Below are 21,182 nucleotides of genomic sequence, written 5' to 3' on the forward strand. Positions count from 1 at the left end.
ATACATAGTCTTCTACAAGGCAATGGAGTGCACTTGAGCAAAGGTGGCTTGTAGGGCATATATCTTGTCCAAGGTTGACCTTAAGCTAGTTGCAATATAAGATAACATCATTCTAGGCTAGGCTGACTACTGTAAGCATAGCTAGGCATCAGCATCCATTTCCTGCCTTATTTAAAACAAACCCCTCTGCTCAATTGAGTTCTTTCACTGTGGATAACTGCAGTAGGAGATTTAGCAGAAATCCTTATTTCATATATAGCTGTTTCTAAGAAAGTTTCATTAGTATCTAGGCTTAGCTGTCTTCTGTCAGTTAAAGTTGGACTTTTACATCGATTCCTTCTGACCCAAGCACTTTGCTCTTTTGAGCCCTTTCTTTGCTGTTGTTACCTTTAGCGGCAGTCCAGAAGGAAGAATTTTTTATTAGAAGGAATACAGGCAGTCCCCAGGTATTGGTGGACTCAGTTAATGGCGATCTGGTTTTATGGCGTGTGTCCAGCACCATAAAATCGGGGATTTATGGCGCCATAATGGGCCGAGTTTCGGTTATTGGCGCCCATAAGATGTTGATAATCAGAGTTATGGCAGCATAACATACCTAACAGAGGTGCCAATAACCAAATCTCTGTGCCATAAACCCCATAAATTGCTGAATTTCAGTTAATGGTGGTTTTCGCTTAACAGCACCTGTTACGGTGTCGAAAAATCCTGGCCAAAGGGTCGACACAGTGTTACGGCTTCTGAGAGAGGTCTGCTTCAGGTTCGATATGAAATAATAATAAAAAAAATATAACACAAACAGTTGAAACTGGGGATATGAATATAGAAAGAAACACTAACACAACAAAGGTTTATTTACAAGCTTACTAACAAAGGTAAATGCAGAATGGTATCTCCTATTTACATAAAAAGATAGAATCTTACACTGCATGAACTGGGGGAACAGTGAGGTAATTCAAATACTTGCGGGACGGCTTAGTGACTTGTAGCGGTTGCTTCACAAAAAGAGATCGGCGAAAGCGGACGTCCTCATGACTCCGTATTGCAGGAACTAGTTTACTTGTAAGGCAGGAACTCCCCAAAAACCTCTAGCAGGACCTTTTCTTCGCTGAAGACTGCTCGACGTCGAGATAACATGAGATAATTCGCCCACTCCTGAAGATGACTAGACCTGTATCCAACCAACTCTCGAACAACTTTTTTCCTGATCCTTCGTTGGTTCCTTTTTCTCGTATCTCTCACGGATGATCTCTGCTGCTGCTGATCTCTCACTGATAATCTGATCTGTGGCTCTTACTGAGGATATCTCTCTGTGACTAACTGGAGAGTCTCTTTTACGATCTCTCTCTATATCTCCTCCTCCTGCTGCTACTTCCTCCGTCGTATTTATATGGCATTCTGGGGGCGGGGCCTACGGCGAGCGTCACAGACTCCCGAGTTTACTAGGACTCCATAGATGAATCTAGATGAGGTATTGCATCAGAAAACCGCGGCGTTTCTCCCGACACATTGGCACGTGTTGTGCTCCACAACACGCCCGACGATTCCAGAACAGCCGCGAGAAACGAGCGCCTCCAACACGGGCGCAAAAACCTCCTTACTGCCGAACTTCTCGAAAATGCTTTCTCCTTTCCTTTATCTTTCTTTGCTAGGAAGCAATTACCATCACAGCACCCCACCAAAAACGGAGCCCCCGCCGATAACTGGGGACCCCCAGTATTCGCGTTCTCCGGATTCGCGGACGGAGTCACACATTCGCGGATTTTTCTCGGGAACGTTTCCCAGCATTATTCGGGGAAAATTCGCACATTCGCGGTATTTTTCTATGAGAAATATCCACAAATTATTATTATTTTTTTTATTTTTTTTTTTTTATCATAAAATGCACTTTTTGTGATAAAACTATTAAAAAAAACCAAGTATGAAAATGTGTAGTAGGTTTTTCTTGAGTTTTAACTAACAAAATAGGCTGTTTTTAACGTTTTCATAGAGGTTCCAAACATTCGTGGGTTCTAACTACTCACAGGGGTCTGGTACACATCCCCCGCGAATACGGGGGACCACTGTACTTGGGATTGCCTGTATTGAGACAAACCATAACTGCCCCAGGTTGTGATGGTAGCTTATAATATATGCAGTAATGAATCATTTCAATTCCATGAATTGTAATTTTTGTCATAGTAAGAGTTGAAAAAGTTTAAATATTTTTCAGTTGTGAAGAAGCGCACACATTCAGGTTTAAAACCTATGTGTGGTCATTACTTTCGTGGAGATTCAGTCCCAAGATTTAAAATCCAGGTGGTTGAAGTCTGTATATTGTCTCAAGGCAATTCAAGTCATCAGTACTTACTTATCATTAAGTTATTGTTTTAGAATTTCAAATTAACAGGGACAGGCAGTGTGGTATTGGGAAATGGGGAAATTTTTGCTATAAGAATTTAAACCTTTGGACCTTGATATTTTGTGTGGCCTCTTGCTTAAAAATTCATTAATGGTTACTCTTAATGCATTTGACCATTCTTTAAGTATTATAATAATAGAACTGAAATCTTCAATACCCAACTCAGGTACCTGAATGACCTATACACTTTGGAGCTGCGGCCCAATTCCAGCGTCATGTCTTGGGACATCCCCGACACTTATGGTGTTCCTCCTCCACCTAGAGAATCGCACACAGGGGTGGCATACATGAGCAAAGAGAAGCCTAAACTTGTTATATATGGAGGAATGAGTGGTACCAGATTGGGAGATCTGTGGATACTTGATATCAGTAAGTGAATTATAGCATTTTGTTTCTGGTGACAATTAAGTTGGTATTCATTTAAACAGTAAGTCTGAAAAAAATTACTAGAGCACATATTTTAACATTGCTAAAGTTCTGGGAAGTGTCCCTTTTTTAATTTTTAAGAAATGTGCAAATTTTGTACTTCTCTTTATAGTTTTGGCAATAACTAGCATTAGAAAAAAAACTGCCTATTGTAATGTGTAATATGTTACCAAAGTTACACTATGACATTTTACCTAAGTAAGCCAATAATTACTGATTAGGCTGTTCAAGAACAATACTTTGTGAAAGTTAACTAACCTGTGAAAGTTAACTAACCCTATAAGAGTATAGATTTTCTGCTCAGTGGTCTGATGAAAGAATTTTTTATTAAAATCCAATACTGTACTGAATGTAAGAAATGGTGTCACCAAAATAATAGGATCTCAAAGCATGCAAGGCATTAATTTTTTATGCCTGAAAAGTATTAGAAAATAAAATAAGGAAGAGAGGAACGTGACAAGCCATGTTGCAGATGGGCAGGTCTTAGAATAGGTTCAGCCTTTGTGTTATTTTTGGAACACACTAGACTATGAAGCAGGGATTGAGAAGAAAGTACAAGAAAATTTTAACTGAAGCCACAGTGAAATGGAAAGAGATACCTATACTACAACTGATAAATTAACATGTACTATTAATATATAGAGTAAAGACTGACAATGTGCATGTACATAAGGCATTTACTCCTCTATGGAGTGAACCATGGATGCTTAGAGAGAAATTGGTAATTTTAAAAGTTGTCAAAAGAATTTTAAAATTTTGCTGAAATGCTGTGGGAAGATGTTGCAAATGAGCAACAACAAAAACTAGTAATAACTTGAGATCGTTTGGATGTGTAGTAAGAAAGGATGTGGAACAGTTATTCAGGAAAAACAGTATGTACAATTTGTATGAAAAAAGCCGAGTGAATATCTGTAGGAAAGCTTAGAGAATTGGGGAGATTGGAATAGGTAAAGACTTGGATAAGGCAGAAAGGACTCTTAATAGAGGAGAGAGGCAAGAGCTCATTTGACCTTTAATCTCATAAAAGGAAAAGCTGATACAAAACTAGTAATGGTGATGATGATAACTATATTGCCTGTGGTCAATTAGAGTAAACTTAGCCTTAATTCAGGAGCATTTTCAAGCATTTTTTTTTTTTTTTTTTTTTATAATTGAAGATGAACAGATCAGAATAGTTCTTTGCACACTGATTTAAATTAGCTGTAGTGGTAAAGTAATGTTTCATAGGTTCTGTACTGAATGGTGCAAGTTAAGTAATGTAGCATGAGGGTCTACTATTTTTGTAAATATAATGAAGTAAATTACTAATGTTGTAGACCACATATACCTAAAAAATTAACTCTGCATGGTTAAGATTTTAAAAAAAGAGTGTTTTTCCAATGACAATGAAACCTTTCTACTGGATGAATCTGGTCACTATTGTTGATTCATCTATAAATACTAAAAATTTCTTGCTCATTAAATTTCATACTTAACATAGCATTCTCCTGCTTTAATATTTTATTTATCATTGTGAAATTCATTAGAATCCAGAATGTTTTTGTGCTTGTTGCCTACGTGTGGTGGTAGAAGTACATCTGCAACATCATCAAAAACTAATTTGACCTTTTTCTCCTTTCAGATACAATGACGTGGGAGCGACCTACAGTCAGTGGTGCACATCCTCTTCCACGATCTTTACACTCTGCCACTCTATTAGGCAATAAAATGTTTGTTTTTGGGGGATGGGTTCCACTTGTTTTAGAAGAACTGAAGGGACCAAACAACGAAAAGTCTGAGTGGAAGTGCACTAACACGCTGGCTTGTCTTAATTTAGGTAAATTTATTTAAAAACAAGTAACTTGGTGGGTACAGTAGCTATGTTTGTTCCGAGTTGATTACTGGAAGTAAGTCGCCCTTTTTTTATATTAGCCTTAATTGAGCAGTTCAGCGCAGTTTGAGCTCTAATAACCTCTGAATAATTAATAGACTAGATTGATAGTTTTCCCATAATTAAACCATTGCAGTATAAAAAATCTCATTTTTAAATATCTAACTTCCCTGGTAGTTACATATATATAGCTTTATCCTACCGATTCGTCACGCGCACAGCAGAAATTCAAAATTCGCGGCTAGTGCCGATAGAAGGTCAGGGGATCATACCTGTGCTCCCTCTATCCAGGTACTTGGAACCATTCCCATTTGTCCAAGATGGCTGACTGTTGTTAGAATGTGTGTGAAGGGGTGCAAAACCCGGCTTCCAAAAGCCGCTCTTGATCCCACACGGTATGTAAGCATTGCAGAGGGCATGTATGTACTTTTGACAGTAGATGTAATGAGTGTGATAGTTTGTCGGAGAGAGAGTGGAGAGAGTATGATCGTTATGTGAGACGATCAGAAAAGGACAGACTTAGGAGAGCTAGATCTTCGAGAGTTCTTTCATCTAGATCCCCTGATAGTCAAGCCCTTTCTAACGTCTCTAAGACTAATTTTCCTGATCCTAACCCTAAGGTAGTAGTACCAGATCCTCCTACTGAGTCTGAGGTAAGTGAGCCAACTATGCAAGACATTATGGCTGCTTTTTCTGCCTTGGGTGTGAAAGTGCAATCCCTTACTTCGGATAAGGAAGTGATGTGGGGTGCAGTGCGGGGTTTGCAACGCAAGTTCGGTGACAGTGATAGTGCAGTGGAGGGTGCGTCCGTTCGTGTCTGTCATGCTCCTAGCCCTAGACCTCTTCCATGCTCCCCAACCCCTGAGAGAAGGAACGTCGACAGGCTAAGGGAGGTGAGAGTTGTTGAACAGTGAGCGGACGTTCCCTCGAGTGATCCTGTTGACGCATCCCAGGACGCTCCCCCTCGCCGCAGGAAAAGCGAGATGAGGAAGTGTTCGTCTTCATCAGAAGACGCAAGACCCAGACGCGGTTGGCGACAACCTCAAGAGACGCAGGTCCCCTGTTTCGTTCCAGCAACCTTCGTGTAGTAATTGGAGCTCTCCGGAGAGATTCTTGTCGGAGGAGGACGATGCATCCACGCCTAAACAGAGACGTAGGACGCACAGCTCTTCAGAAGAAGAAGATGTACTCATTACGTCGGTTCACGCTTCTCCCCCTCCCCCGGATTGGGAGGTGTCACAAGGGGCGTCACCACCTCTTCGCCAAAAGACCCCTGCTAGAGTCTCCGAAGCGGTAGACGTACGTGCAGTGCCATCTCCAGTCGTTCCCCAGCAGCAAGAGGCACCGCAAGCAGCGTTCTTATCAGGACTTCAACAGTCCATTACGTCTCTGTTTGACGTTTTCAAGTCGCAAGGACTGAGAGAAGAAACGCACAAGAAGGAATCCAAGGACGTCAACAGACCCAGGAAGAGGATACGACCAGAGTTTGAACAGCAAGACGCTTACAGTCAGCTAGACGCGGACTCGCTGCAAGTTGCAGCACTCGTAGACGCTCCCTCGCAGCAAGCTGGACGCGTGACGGGAGGTGTCAAGGATCGTGACGCTCCCTCGCAGCATGCTGGACGCGTGCATGACGCACGCAAACAGGACGACGCGCGTGATTCCCCCGCTCGTTCGACATCAGATAATGTCAATCCGCTGGAAGAGATCTCGGAGGACGAGACGCAAGAAACTGCATGAAGCGGATCTCAAGAGATTACTTGCGGTCTTGGCGGATACAGATTTCCAGCAGGCGGTACCTCGGAGCCCACCCTCGCAGTTTTTGGAGGGTAGACCCCAGAAGTCTTCCTCCTTCAAGAAGACAGTTTTGGCCAGATTGGTTAAGAGGGCTTTTTCGACCTTAAACGAGTGGATTGTGAAGAAGAAGGAACAAGGTAGGACGACCTTTTCCTTTGCCCTCTACGAGATTGGCTTCTCGATCTAGCGTGTGGTGCGAGACTGGGGAGGCTCTTGGCTTGGGAGTTCCTGCCTCCTCCCAAGGGGACTTCTCCAGACTTGTAGACGCATCGCGTAGAACGGCCATGACTAAGGCTAAAGTGTTGTGGTCCACTTCGGAGATAGACCACTTGCTGAAAGGCATCTTCAGGACTATTGAAGTCTTCAGCTTGATGGACTGGACTCTCGGAGCTCTCGCTGATGTGACGGACGACAAGAACGAGACACAGATGCACCTTATTGCCTGTCTCGATAAAGCTGTAAGGGACGGGACGGTTGAACTCACAGCCCTTTTTACAGCAGGTATCATTAAGAAGAGGGCTATGCTATGTTCTCTCCTGTCGTCAGGAGTGACTCTTGCGCAGAAGTCAGAGCTTTTGTATGCTCCTTTAACCAAACAGCTCTTCCCTTCAGAGCTAGTGAAGGACTTGTCGGCTGCTCTTGCGCAACAAGCGACGCAAGATTTAATTACTAGAACTGCGAGAAAAGTTCTTCCGGCTAACTTTTTAGCCAGAAAGGAGAAGGAGGCTCCTCCCATGCGTCAGCCCTTTCGTGGGAGAGCCCTTTCGAGAGGAAGCCAGAAGACGGCTGCAGGAGGACAACCTCGAAAAAACACTAAACTGCAACCAAAAACCAAAAAATGAACTCGACAACCTCCAGACAGAAGGGGGAGCCAGGTTATCCCACTAATGGCGAGAGTGGAGCCAAAGGGGAGCGGACGATTGGACAGTCAAAGTTCTGAAGGAAGGATACAAAATCCCCTTCCTAAGGAAGCCCCCTCTTTCGTCAGAACCGTTAGAGTTGACAGCCACTTACTCAGGGAGCAAAGCAGCAACTCTTCTAGAACAAGTAACCAGATGCTGTCAAAAGCAGCGATAGAAGTAGTAGAGGACCCCTCTTCGGAGGGATTTTACAACAGACTATTTCTGGTACCCAAGAATTCGGGGGATTGGAGACCCGTGCTGGACGTAAGTCCACTGAACAAGTTCGTGAGCAAAGTCAAGTTTGCTATGGAGACATCTGCTTCAGTCCTAGCAGGCACCAGACAAGGAGACTGGATGGTGTCGATAGACCTGCAGGACGCATATTTTTACGTCCCAATTCACCTGAACTACAGGAAATATCTGAGGTTTGTTCATCAGGCAACAACTTATCAGTTCAGAGCACTTTGTTTTCGACTAAACACGGCTCCTTACGTTTTCACTCGAGTGGTTTCAAACGTGGCCCTTTGGTTACATCTGGAAGGGGTACGAATATCGATGTACCTGGACGACTGGATAATCAGAACCAAGTCGCAAGAAAAGTGTCTGGAGGACCTACAAGTAACAATGACAGTAACGCAACAGCTGGGACTTTTAGTAAACCTAGCCAAATTACAGCTGACGCCTTCACAAGACATCATCTACCTGGGGATGTGGATTCAGCCAGTGGTTTTTCGGGCTTTTCCAGCCCCGAATCGCATTCTAGATTGCTTAAGAAAGGTGAAGCTCTTCCTAGGAAGATGGACCTGCTCGGCGAGGGAATGGATGAGTCTGCTGGGAACCCTCTCCTTGATCGAGCAATTCGTCTTCCTGGGAAGACTACATCTACGTCCACTCCAGTTTCATCTGTCAAGATACTGGACAAGAGACCAAGACCTCGAGACGTGGATTCCGATCCCTCGGGGAATCAGGAATCATTTGAGTTGGTGGGACGACCCCAACAAACTACAAGAAGGCTTCGAACTTCAACAGAAGAACCCCGACCTAGTGTTGTATTCAGACGCATCGGATTCGGGATGGGGTGCAACACTGGGGAAGGACGAGATCTCAGGTCTATGGGAAGACCATCAGAAAGAATGGCACATAAATGTGAAGGAGCTGGTGGCCATTCATCTAGCGCTTTTACACTTCCAGGAGGAAGTCAAAAACAAGATAGTACAGGTCAACGCAGACGACACCACAGCGTTGGCCTACATCAGGATACAAGGAGGCACTCGTTCGGATTCCCTTTACGAGGCAGCAAAAGATCTCCTATTGTGGGCAAAAGAGAACAACATTACTCTGATAACTCGCTTCATAGAGGGAGAGAGGAACGTCAGAGCGGATCTTCTCAGCAGAGGAAGACAGGTTCTCACGACAGAATGGACCTTACATCACGAGGTGTGCAGCAGGCTTTGGAATCTGTGGGGGGAACCATCTATAGACCTCTTTGCGACGCAGAGAACAAAGAGGTTACCTGTTTACTGCTCGGCAGTCCCAGACCAGGAAGCAGTGGCAGTGGACGCCTTTCTCATGGATTGGGAAGGACTAAACACGTACGCCTTCCCCCCATTCAAGATCCTAGACAGAGTCTTGAAGAAGTTCAGGGAGTCAACCAACGCCCGCATGATCCTGGTAGCTCCGTTTTGGCCCATGCTAGAGAACTCCACTTGAATGACATTATGTTGCATGGCCTCCAACTCCTTCAGATCATCCGTCGTAAGCTTCTCTTGGTGCTCCTCAAGAAGGTCATTGATGTCGTCCTCGTCGACGACCAGCCCCATGGACTTGCCGAGTGCAACGATCTCGTCAAGATATGGTTGCGAAACAGTTTCAGGATTGTCAGCTGTTCCTGAATCTGCAGCACCAGTTTCGCCCACGTCGAATCCCTTTAAGTCTCGGGCAGATATGGCATCAGGCCAGTGTTTCCTCCTTGAGGAATTCAAGGTTCGCCTTGAAACCTCCTGCAAAACCTGCCAAGCTTGGTCGATGAGTCGGATGCATATTACGATATCGAAATGCTCCTTCCAAAATTCACGCAAGGTGAGGTTTGTGGTATCGGTGATGTCGAAACATCTCTTGAAAAGATGTTTCGTATACAGCTTCTTCAAGTGTGATATCACTTGCTGGTCCATGGGCTGGAGGAGAGGGGTGCTGTTAGGCAGAAGATAAAGAACCTTGATGAAGGAATACTCTGCTAGGATATCTTCCTCGAGGCCAGGACGGTGAGCAGGGGCATTGTCCAACAACAGCAGACATTTCAGAGGGAGGCGCTTCCCTTCCAAGAATTTCTTCAATGTCGGGCCGAAACATAGATTTACTCACTCGGTGAACAAAAGCCTCATTACCCAGGCTTTCGCATTTGCCCTCCACATTACTGGAAGCTTCTCCTTAAGCATTTTGTGGGCCTTGAAGGCTCAAGGAGTCTCGGAATGATAGACAAGTAGGGGCTTCACCTTGCAATCCCCACTGGCGTTGGAACAAAGTGCGAGCATAAGCATGTCTTTCATAGGCTTATGCCCGGGTGGCTTCTTCTATTCCTGCGTAATGTACGTCTGATGAGACATTTTTTTTCCAAAAAAGGCCAGTCTCATCACAGTTGAAGACTTGCTGAGAACTGTAGCCTTCCTTGATCATCATCTTGTCGAACGTCTTATTAAAGGCTTCGGCCGCTTTCGTGTCCGAGCTGGCTGCCTCCCCATGCCGCACCACCGAATGGATGACAGTCCGTTAACGGAATTTCTCAAACCACCCATGCAAAGCCTTGAAGTCTGGGGTTGGCGCTGATGTCCCTTCTCCTCCGTCGTCTTCTGCCTGGGCAATCAAATCGCCGAAAATAGCGCTGGCCTTGTGGGAGATTGCCGTCTCCGTTATCATATCGCCAGCGATTTCTGTCTTTTATCCAGACAAGAAGAAGCCTTTCCATTTCATCGTGCACATGGCTCCTCTTGCTGGACAAAATAGTCACGCCCTTGGAAGGTGTAGCTGCTTTGATGACATCCTTCTGCTTAAGGATGGTGCCTATTGTCGACGGATTTCGGCCGTATTCCTTGGCGATCACACTGAATCGCATACCAGCTTCATATTTTTTAATGATCTCCATCTTTGTCTCCAAAGAGAGCATCCTCTTCTTTCTGTGAATTTCAACTTTCTTGGGACCCATGACTACGTACATACTACTGTATGTGATTATGTTATGTATTACGTATACGTATGTAGTAAAGTTCTCACACAACACGATAAAGTATACTACAACGAAATCACTAACGAATTTACGTTAATAAACGAAATCGTTAGAACGAACGAATACCGCGTGCGTACGATACCGATGATGCCGTGAAGTGGCCGGAGAAGCACGCCGCTACGTAGATGCATCATGGGAGGGATGCTGACCAATAGGAGAGAAGGATCTCATGGCGGTGACTAGCATCAGGAACCAATGGGAGAGCGGGAGGATGGTGGCGAGTCTATTCAGTTGGCTGCACGCAAGTTTCAAAATTGTTATCAGTGGTCCGGCCGAACCTCGGACTTTACAGCAACAACCTTTCGTATCTTGAACAATTTTCGTATGTAGAACTGCAAAAATTTTCGTACAGCTTTCGTATCTCGAGTTTTTCGTAAGTTGAGCCTTTCGTATCTCGAGATACCACTGTAGTCATTAGCAGTGTGAACATTTGTTTTTTCTCAGGTTCAGTTACAACTGCAGCTTAAATTTAGTAGTACGTACTATATTTCCTTCCCAATATTTTCTCCAAAGCAAATAGAAGAATAATGCAAAAATATTAAAGTCCTGTTCTACTTAATTAATGTCATATGTGACATAAATTAACGTCATTTGTAACATAAATACGGTCATTTTTTACCATTGTGCGATAACTGAAATGCAAGCAAAACGTTATCAGATTCGGTTCGGTTGTTGTAGCAAAACAACTGTTATCGTTCAGTTGTTTATGGCTATAGCGTTTAAGCAACAATTATAACGTTACTAATGGTACTTTTATAATTCTATTTTTCTTTTTTAACCTATTTTACTAGAAGGAATGATAAGTAAAGAGATGGAGGAAATGTTAGCAGTCTGAAAACATTAAGATTTGTAGAACTACCATGCAGACCATAGTAAATGATTTGACAATTGAAATTCTGCATTTTCATAAAAGAGTTATTACACATTAGGGCAAAATATCTAGCTGTGACACTCTTAAGGCATCGTTAAGAAGTCTATAGGGTACCATAAGGTGGATTGTGGGGCTCGTAAACTTATGAATTTTGGTAGTGATGATTTTTGGTTAGCGTCAGGCCCCCAGGAACGGAACCCCTGTCGTTAACCAGGGCTGCCTGTATATCTCTCTCACAGGCTTAGACCCTCTTCTTTAGAATTCTCATTTCTAGGAAAAGTGGTCAGATGTGCCGAACCCAGTAGGTTCAGTTATTCTCATACCTCCCTCCAAGTATATACTATTAGTATATCCTATTGTTAAAACCAAAGGTTTGATCAGCATTTGAACAATCAACAAATTTTTAATTAATTTTTATTTCTCATAGCTAACAAACCTGAGGGCCAACCCTCTGGTAATTGGTTGGAGGAAAGACTAAATGCATCACAGGGTTCAAGTGTGGTTGCTGGCCACCCTCCACCTCATCTATGCTTTAGATGCAGATGCCACAGATTCCTTACATATACGTACAGCTTTATATTATTTTTAACCAGTTTTCCAGCTGGCTCCAGAAGATTTATCCTTTTGTTAACTCAGGTTTTTTAGCTATGAAAAATTCAAATTAATATAAAATTTGTAATTTTGGTAATTTTGGGATTAATGGTATTGTAATAAATTACTATGATTTTTCTTGATGAAGTCCTAACAGTCTCACTCTAGCTTCATGATAATTTTTTGAAGAATTATAAGTTTTTTTTCATGAAAAACAGTAAGTAATGGTTTATATACAATTTTAGATTGAAAACTTGGAAGTGATACATATGTTTGTACATGCAACTTCCCGGCAGATATATACTTAGCTTATGTCTCTGACGTCCGACAGAAATTCGAATTTCGCGGCACACGCTGCAGGTAGGTCAGGTGATCTACCCCCCTGCCGCTGGGTGGCAGGAATAGGAACCGTTCCCGTTCTAGAACCAGATTTTCTCTGTCGCGGTAGTGTCAACATATGTTGTTGCTACCTCCTGACTTGATTTTCGTTTTTCATCGCCATCGATCTTCTGGGCTGTCTTTTGCAGGGAAGTACTGGGTCTTTGGTTCGGCATACGCTTTTATTAACTTTTTAATGAATTTGGCTTCGAAAATTTCGAAGAATATATGACGTGTAACTACCGAAATTTTCGGTAGGGTAGACACTCATAGTTTGCAAGAAAGGGAAATATTAATATTTATTCATTAATATGTGTAAATAAGGTGTTAGATTTGATTGAGGAAATATACTGACTTCCTACTTTAGGGAGTCAGTAAAGTATGTAACTAGATACGTTTCTTTTAAAAGTTTTTTAGAAACTCGTACTAACGAGCAATTAGAGTATTAACAGTACTAGTAGTGTTGCATCCTCATCACCTTCTTACTTCGCAGAAACTTCAAATTCATAATTGCAATTTGAAGACAAGGATTGTGGCTCAAAATGCGAGCTATTGAAAGGTAAGAAGTGATTACTAGTGTTCCCCATTGCAGTGGAGGGTGCGTCTGATCGGCTCTGTCTCGCTCCCAGGCCTAGACCTCTTTCAAGCTCCCAATCCCAGGGGAGAAGAATGTCGAAAGCCGTAAGGGGGTTTCAGAGAATCCCCACCGGTCAGGCGTCCCTCGGCAGGTTCTGTAGAGCGTCCCAGACTGCCAAGGATAGCCATTGAAAAGGCATCCTTAAAAAAGTGCGTCTCTTCATCTTACATCCGAAAAGACGAAGAAGGTATATGTTTTGATGATCTAGCGCGTTCTCTGAAAACTAAGAGAACACTGAGCTGCCTGAGCAAGAGCCAGCCAGGAACTTAGGAAGCCGCGTTCCAGCAAGCTAGCGTGAGCCACGTTCCAACAGCCAGCAGCGAGCCGCGTTCCAGAAAACAGACTAGCGCGAGCCGCGTTCCTACAACCAAACGCGAGCCGCGTTCTAGCAACTGAGCGCGAGCCGCGTTCTAGAAAATTTTTTCTTGGCGCAAGGCTCCTTCAAAGAGACGAAGCACCAGCCTGGCGCAAAAATTGCAACAGAAAAACAGACGGCTAGAGCAAGGAGCCTTATAGTACAGTGGCAATCAGAACGATCCTTCCATTGAACGTTTCGGGCAAGAGGCTCTTTCTAAAAGGGGTCTAGTAGGCGCTCGGAAACTATCAGGGCGCACGGGACCTTCCACACAAGCGAACGTTCCAGGAGCGAGTCTCCTTTCTAGCGTGCGGAACATTCCAGGCGCGCGGAACTATCCAGGCGCTAGGCGCAAGGAGCCAGGCGCCAGAATATTCCAAATCTTCTTAAGAGAGAGAGGTCAGTCGCGAGGCTCCTCTTTGAGTAATGCGGACACACTCCTTCATTCATGCTCTTCCCTCGTTATGAAGAGGCAAGCGCTTTGGGAGTTTTTCTTATAAGAATCTCATCGACGTTTGGGTATGATGGCGGATAGGAAATATCTACTTCCTTCCGTAAACCCTACAGACGAACAGGAATTCTGTCTCTTCCGCGATTTATGAGGAAATCACGAAGATTTAAAGAGTTCCTGGATTAACTTCCTTCCTTAAGGAGATATATATTAACGAAAAGAACGAAGACAGTAAAAATTTTTCCTTTATCTGCCTCGGCAGGGAAAGAAGGTAGTTGAGTATCTGCTGTATGAGAATACGATACGGCAAATCACACATACCGTAGTTACTTCTTTGTAGAGCAACTCAATTATCAGTATCCTTCCAGGAATTTCCTAGGAAGGACTACACTTAAAGGGATTGTTAAGACAACACCTACTTAGCTTCTAGATTTATCGAAGTTCTTAGTTTCGCTTAAACTATGCATTAATAAGAACTTCCTGAAGTTCGATAATTTTATAAGATTCCTTTATTTAATGGGAGTAAGCTGGCAACTCTGGAAGAGTAAGGCCAGACGGCTAACGGAGACTGCTATCGCGCCTTAGAGACCAACGCAGTAACATGTAGGTGTCGGGTCATGAGTGGTTGGTTACATGTCTCTCTCCTGCGGGATGGAATAACTAACCGTGTCTCTCCCCTACAATCGCGGTTTTAGCCTCGGATTGAGGGGATAGTTAAGCAAACATAAATAAAATATTGTCTGCCTTTTGCTAAGAAGCTTTCAATAAGAAAGATATTACAACCTTTCAATGCTGTTTACCGTAGGTAACATTATTAAAGGATTCAAACGCAGCGGAACTCTATATTATATGATGCTCTCATGCTTACGAAAGCATGGCTTATTAGAGTACATGCTTAGTGAGAAGATGAATGTAGTAGAAGAGAATTCACTTTAAGACTACGGTATGGTCAAGTCTTATGCGCATACCGAGGTTAACTACAGAATTCCTAGTATCCTTACAAAGGTTTCTAGATTAATGCTGTTTACCACAATGTGACAGTATTATAAAGGAGTCTAATACGGCAGAGCACGAAATAATATAATTCTCTCATCCTTTCGAGAAACGCACACAACCTTTTTAGAATCGGATATTGCTCAAGAGAAGATGGGTGAGTAGGATGGGAAACATTCTCTTAGTGACAGTAGTTGTTTCCCTGAATGGACTATAACTACGTTATATAAAAGTTTTTTTTCCTACTAAGAACGGAATTAACACGTGAAGGATGTTGGGTACCACAAGGGCACAGATGTTCTGGCACATAACCTTAAAAGAACTAGAAGGAAGCGCCAGCCTGGCGCAAAGCGTCAGAAGCGCCAGCCTGGCGCAAATTGCGCCAGAAGCGCCAGCCTGGCGCAATGCGCCAGAAGTACCATCCAAGATATTTCTCGTTTAGAGTCCAGTAGTGGTTGGTTTGGTGTTTGCTTCTCACCTCGGTGGTCGCGGGTTCGATTCTCGGCCATTCCATTGAGGAGTGAGAGATGTGGATTTTTGGTGATAGAAGTTCACTCTCGACGTGGTTCGGAAGTCACGTAAAAACACCATACAAACAAACCAGTAGCCTCTCGGAGGCTCGGTAACGGCAAGATTCGTTCCTGATTTCGTTACCCATTTAATCGGAAAGGGGTCGCTTACAAGGAATGATGAAATGATTTTTTTTAATCACTTAGGCCAATTCCACGACTCTCTCATATCGCAAAGAGCATCGAGAATCTCTTTTTTTCGCCCCTGTTCGCGTTAACAAAAGAGAACCTATTTGGGAACAGACACGGAACGTAACGATCCTTAAAGGTCGATGCAAGATTTTGCATGTCCGTGAGAACCTTCTCGATCGAAGATAATAACTGTTAACGTATGTCTAACATTTATTGAAAAGAGTTTTGAGAACCTGCGGAAAGTCTTCATAGATCTCTTCGCAAGGTAGAAGACGAACAGGCTTCCTATAGACTGCTTCCTTCCTCGAAACCAAGAGAGGTAGCAATATACGACATCTTAATTTAAAGAAGGGGAATAAACTTTTAGTCTTTTTCCCCTAGTTATAAATTCTTAACAGATATTAAGATAAATGGGCGTCAAAGGAAGAGAGGATGAATGCCTCATTTTGGCCTTAGAGTTGGATTCACAGAAGTCACGTTTCTTCTCACAGCATGTTTCGTAAGGCTTTTCCAAGAGTATCTGGATATTCTATCAGAATCTATTATAAATAGACCTGAAAAACCTCTCCACTCTAAGTCTTTCCACGTGCAGACTGACCAGAAGTGGACATGAATGAGAGGATTTTTCAAGGTAAATGACAATAGTCATGGCTAAGACATAGAATTGCTGCAGATCGTGCTAGATGGAATGAGGAAACTGTCCTCTTCCGATACCTCTGTGAACCACATAGCGAGGTTTTTTCTTCACTTTCAGAGGGAAGAATCACCTATGTATATATCTGCTATCAAAGAACGCAGTAAAAGGCTATACTCTGTCTCTACAAGGGGAATTAGAGATAACAGAGGATTAAGATCTTCGGGGATCTATACGATACCGCAATACGACAAGAGTAGGATATCATGTACTTCGAATGGAATTTTTTTTTTGTGGCACAGATTCCGTGTTCCGACAAAATGGAACTGCTCCTCATCAAACTTCTTTGAGGAAGTTTATGAAGGAATTCTTTGTTTCTCTAGCCCTAAACGACCAAGAAGACAAGTGAATTTTTTGTGCATTGGAATCTCGCATCAGATTCAATGGAGACTCGGCAATGGGTTCTTGCCAGCATAGTATGTCTGGCAAAAGAACTAAATCCCTCTATTCCTGACGCAACGCTTTCAGATAGAAGTTTAGTTGCCCAGGCAGGGTACTTACATTTTCATCTACAGAAGAAGAGATGGTTTAAAACGTTTGCCTACAGAGTCTTCGGGGTGCGATGAGGGTGGCTCAAAATGCTTCCCAGAAGGTATTCAGAAGAATACAATAAGAGCTAGAAATCAGGGATCCGCCCAATTTCAGCTCAGTCTCTCCTTCGACTTCCAGACTCCTTCCCTTCCTTCGGGCAAGGATAGGAAGATTCTGCAACGAGGAACCTGATCAACATGGAAGAAGAGATCTCGTTAGCAAAAGAAGTGTTCACGAAGGATCCTCCTCGGAGGAAGACTTCTCTCTCGTATTGTTAGATATCCTGTCGTCTACTGGTGTAGCTGACTAAAATCACCTCCCCTTGCCAGGGGCCAAAAGCTCAAAGGGGAAGAATTTCTTCCACCCTTCTCCAGTCTCCTGATAAACTATGTGGTTGTTCAGGACTCTCGGACAATGTAGCGCCAGCCAAGCGCCAAATGCCAATACAGGCGAAAAACGCCAGAGGCGGACAGTTCCAAGGAACTCTCTCATGGCCGGATACTGAGAAGGAGCGGGCCTCCAACCTGGCGCAAATGCGCCAGAGGCGAACAAATCGGACAGAAAATAAGAGTGTCCGATGTGGGGACAATCGCCAGACAGCCTAGAGACTCTTCCAAGCTCGAAGCTCCAGCAAGTGTGGAGGAGCCAAGCCAGGTGCGAGACGCCAGCCAGGCTCTAGGAGCCAGCCAGGCTCTAGGAGCCAGCCAGGCTCTAGGAGCCAGCCAGGCTCTAGGAGCCAGCCAGGCTCTAGGAGCCAGCCAGGCTCTAGGAGCCAGCCAGGCTCTGGAGCCAGCCAGGCTCTAGAAGCCAGCCAGGCTCTAGAAGCCAGCCAGGCGCCATCCAGGTGCCAGGCTCCTTCAAGGCTAGGCTCCAGTCAGGATTGAGGATCCATCCAGGCGCAAGGCTCCTTCCCAGTAAAGAGAAACCTAAAGCTCTGTCATGTAAGAGGGCTAGTCCCCATTGAATATGATACAGGTAAGGCTCTCTGCCATGTAAGTGGGTCAGCCCCCATTGGCACGATCCGAGAAGGCTCTGTCGTGTAAGCGGGCTAGCCCCCATTGACATGATCCAGAAGGGTTTGTCACAGTCATAGGTCCCTACCTCGCTGAAACTCTTGAGGCATGCAGACTCATAGACAGTAATCATGAAGTCTTCTGCCAAGCTCCAGGCGCAAGGCGCCAGCCAGACGCAAGGCTCCAGCCATAGCGCGAGGCGCTAGCCAGGAGGAGAGCCAATCAGGCGCCAAGCCAGGCGCGAGGCTCCAGCCAGGCTCTAGGCGCCATTCAGGCGCAAGGCTCCAGCCAGGCGCAAGGCTCTAGCCAGGCTCCAGGCTTCACCCAGAAGAGATCTATATCAAAGAATGCCCTGGCCTTCTTTGAGACAATGTGATCTCCTAAGCACTTGACAAGTGCATTGATGATTCCTTCAAACAGCTGAGAATTAAAAGCGCATGAAGTGCGAGCTTTTCTGTATTCTTGTTCTTTCCTTAACAATATGTCATAAGGGACATATTAGCTGTCACATACGGGAGATGCAACTCTGTGTTGACTCCCATATCTGAAGGATGTCAAGATAACCTACGAGAGATCCTTCTCTCTTGGTTGATACGTGTCTGCGGATACATTGCTGGGATAGGGAGCGATACTGATCCTTAACTAGTGAGTTAAATTTTAGTTAACGTCGTGTTTTTTCTTTGGGTTGTTTGAAAGGAGTTTGGGGATAACTCTTTTCAACTTAAGCACTAACCCTTGTGTTAGGATCAGGTGATCGGGATCGGTGTTGTGCTCCTTAATTATGCCACTAGGCATAGGCATAATTGTCATGTAAGAGGCTCTGTCGAGTAAATGGATAAGACCCCATCGACAGACCCACAAGAACTCTTAGCCATAGGTCACATCCTCGCTGAGGCTCTTGAGGCGAAGCAGATTCCTAGGCATTAGCCATGGAATCTTCCGCCTGAACAAGTAGGAACCAAGGTTTTATTTATTTATTATTACCTACAACGTATGTTGTTTACCTGTCTATTCAGTAAATAGTTGTCTCTTACCCACCACCAAGGTTGTCAATCAGCTAAGTATATATCTGCCGGGAAGTGCATGTACAAAAATGATATTGTTAGAATACAATAAAGTTTTGTACATACTTACCCGGCAGATATATACGATGAATGGACCACCCAGCCTCCCCTCAGGAGCCAGGTGGAAGAGAAAATCTGGTTCTAGAACGGGAACGGTTCCTATTCCTGCCACCCAGCGGCAGGGGGGTAGATCACCTGACCTACCTGCAGCGTGTGCCGCGAAATTCGAATTTCTGTCGGACGTCAGAGACATAAGCTAAGTATATATCTGCCGGGTAAGTATGTACAAAAACTTTATTGTATTCTAACAATATCATTTTTGTCATTGTTAATTGCTTTATTTTTTTACTTACCAGTTAAGGAAATTGTAGTAAGACCTGAGTAAGTATGTAGTTTTGGATTTATTTTTGCAGAAAATATGTCTTGGGAGAATGCAATGATGGAGAAATTTGAAGACCAGATGCCTCGTGCCAGGGCTGGGCACTGTTCAGTTGGCATTCACTCGCGTCTCTTTGTTTGGTCTGGAAGAGATGGCTATAGAAAAGCTTGGAACAATCAGGTTAGATCCTTCATTTTGTCCTATTTTTAATTTTTCATGTAAGACAAGTTATTTCCTAGTTGTGTGTTTTATTTTTAAAGTACAGGCCTTAAAGAACTGTTTTATTTTCTGTTCTTACCAGTAAGGTTTTATAGTGGGAATATGCAAAATTATATAACATTTTTCTTTTAGGAGTTGTCCGTTCATATATTGTCACTTACCTTAATACTGACTATTCATCTGCCACTGAAGGTTGTTGGATGTAATTAGGCTGTATTTTGCATTTTGGTTCTTTCTTTTATTTGCCATATGATTTTAACGGATTGAATTGTGGGCTATTGAAAATCATACTGTAATTTTGAGAGAGTTACCAATTTCAGACACTTGAGACAAAAATTGGTTTTTCTTGAGGAATGCAATTAGTACTTAGTTAGCTATACATAAACAGCAGTGTTTGTTTGTGTTTTTTTTTTATTAAAAGCCCAGTTGTTACTGTATTGTGCTTGTTGGTGATGGTCTTTTGCCTAGAACATGTATGCTCAGTCTTTATTAGCTTTGGTTTCGGGTGTAATGTATTCTGAGGAGGCTTCTATAATAATGTACAGTAGTAGCCGTGTCCTCCAGGACACAGTTGCTATTATAGTTAACCTCAAATTTTGCAAGGTTTGGGTTTGTCTTTGATAGCGGAATTTTCATCTATGATTTTTTTTTTTTTTTTTTTTTTTTTTTTTTTTTTTTAATTTATTAATTTTTTTTTTTTTGAGCTCTGAGCTTTTTGCTAAACCCACAGGTTACTTGAATAGGTTTGAAATGTGAATAAAACAAAGACTTCAGGCCATAACTACATACTTCTTTGAAAAGAATGGCAGTGTATATGCTGCTGAGCTTTTGCTGTGCCTTCTCAACTTTTCTCATTTTAGCAATAAATCATAAATAATTTTTTATCCAAACAATTTGGTACTCCTTGCTGCTGTTTAAGGGGGCCGGCCGGCTAATGCCCTTTTTTAAGGACAGGACTTTGATATTCATACCACTTAATAAGGTGACTTGGGACATCTCCAAACCGCATATGATTTTCGCCTCTGACCTTCGGTTTTGTGACGCCAGGGCGATTTATCCCGAAAATAACCATTTTTCAAATTCTATCTCCTCCCTTGATATTTAATATTAAGACCTGGGATTACTACCATATATAGACCTGATGTAGACCTCCAATCGAATGGAGAGTTTTTTTTCTAAAAGTCATTTTTTTGCTAGATATGAATTTTTCAATATGGTTAAAAAATAAACCCTATAAATCAGGAGAAATAAATTTATAAAAAAAATACGAAACAAAAATTGGAAAAAAGGGCTCTATTTGATTGTTCTATAATGTCTTTCTGAGTTATATACCAAATTCCAATGTTAGAGCTTTAAAACTAAGTGAGAAGATAGATTTTGAAGGTCAATAAGTATAGTTTTGAGATACGGTCGTTCAAAGTTTTCCTTCGTATTTCTATAAAGACAATATTAATAAATAATAATTATTATGAATGTATATTTGTTTTTTGTGTATTAATAAACCAAAACTCTTTTATTTATCATAATTTAATCATAAATGATGATCCCTTTGCTCATATATCGCAGCCTGGGGCACTGCTTGAGGCAAGATGGGCCACTCCTTCCTACGCAATTCTCTCTCCCCTTCACTAA

At 43.0% G+C, this 21,182-nt stretch overlaps 1 protein-coding gene across 5 annotated transcripts in view; it reads left to right on the top strand.

Annotated features, from left to right (window-relative positions):
• Positions 1–21,182, top strand: part of LOC135198166 (host cell factor 2-like) — a 167,723-nt gene that overhangs the window by 20,718 nt on the left and 125,823 nt on the right. For all 5 annotated transcript variants that reach the window (XM_064225674.1, XM_064225676.1, XM_064225678.1 and 2 more), the window contains exons 4-6: positions 2,565–2,767; positions 4,446–4,640; positions 19,366–19,511. In XM_064225674.1, the coding sequence (XP_064081744.1) occupies positions 2,565–2,767; positions 4,446–4,640; positions 19,366–19,511 (544 nt within the window). The remainder of the gene's footprint in view (positions 1–2,564; positions 2,768–4,445; positions 4,641–19,365; positions 19,512–21,182) is intronic.

The sequence above is a fragment of the Macrobrachium nipponense genome, chromosome 21, assembly GCF_015104395.2.
Source record: "Macrobrachium nipponense isolate FS-2020 chromosome 21, ASM1510439v2, whole genome shotgun sequence".
In the NCBI taxonomy this organism is placed as follows: domain Eukaryota; kingdom Metazoa; phylum Arthropoda; class Malacostraca; order Decapoda; family Palaemonidae; genus Macrobrachium; species Macrobrachium nipponense.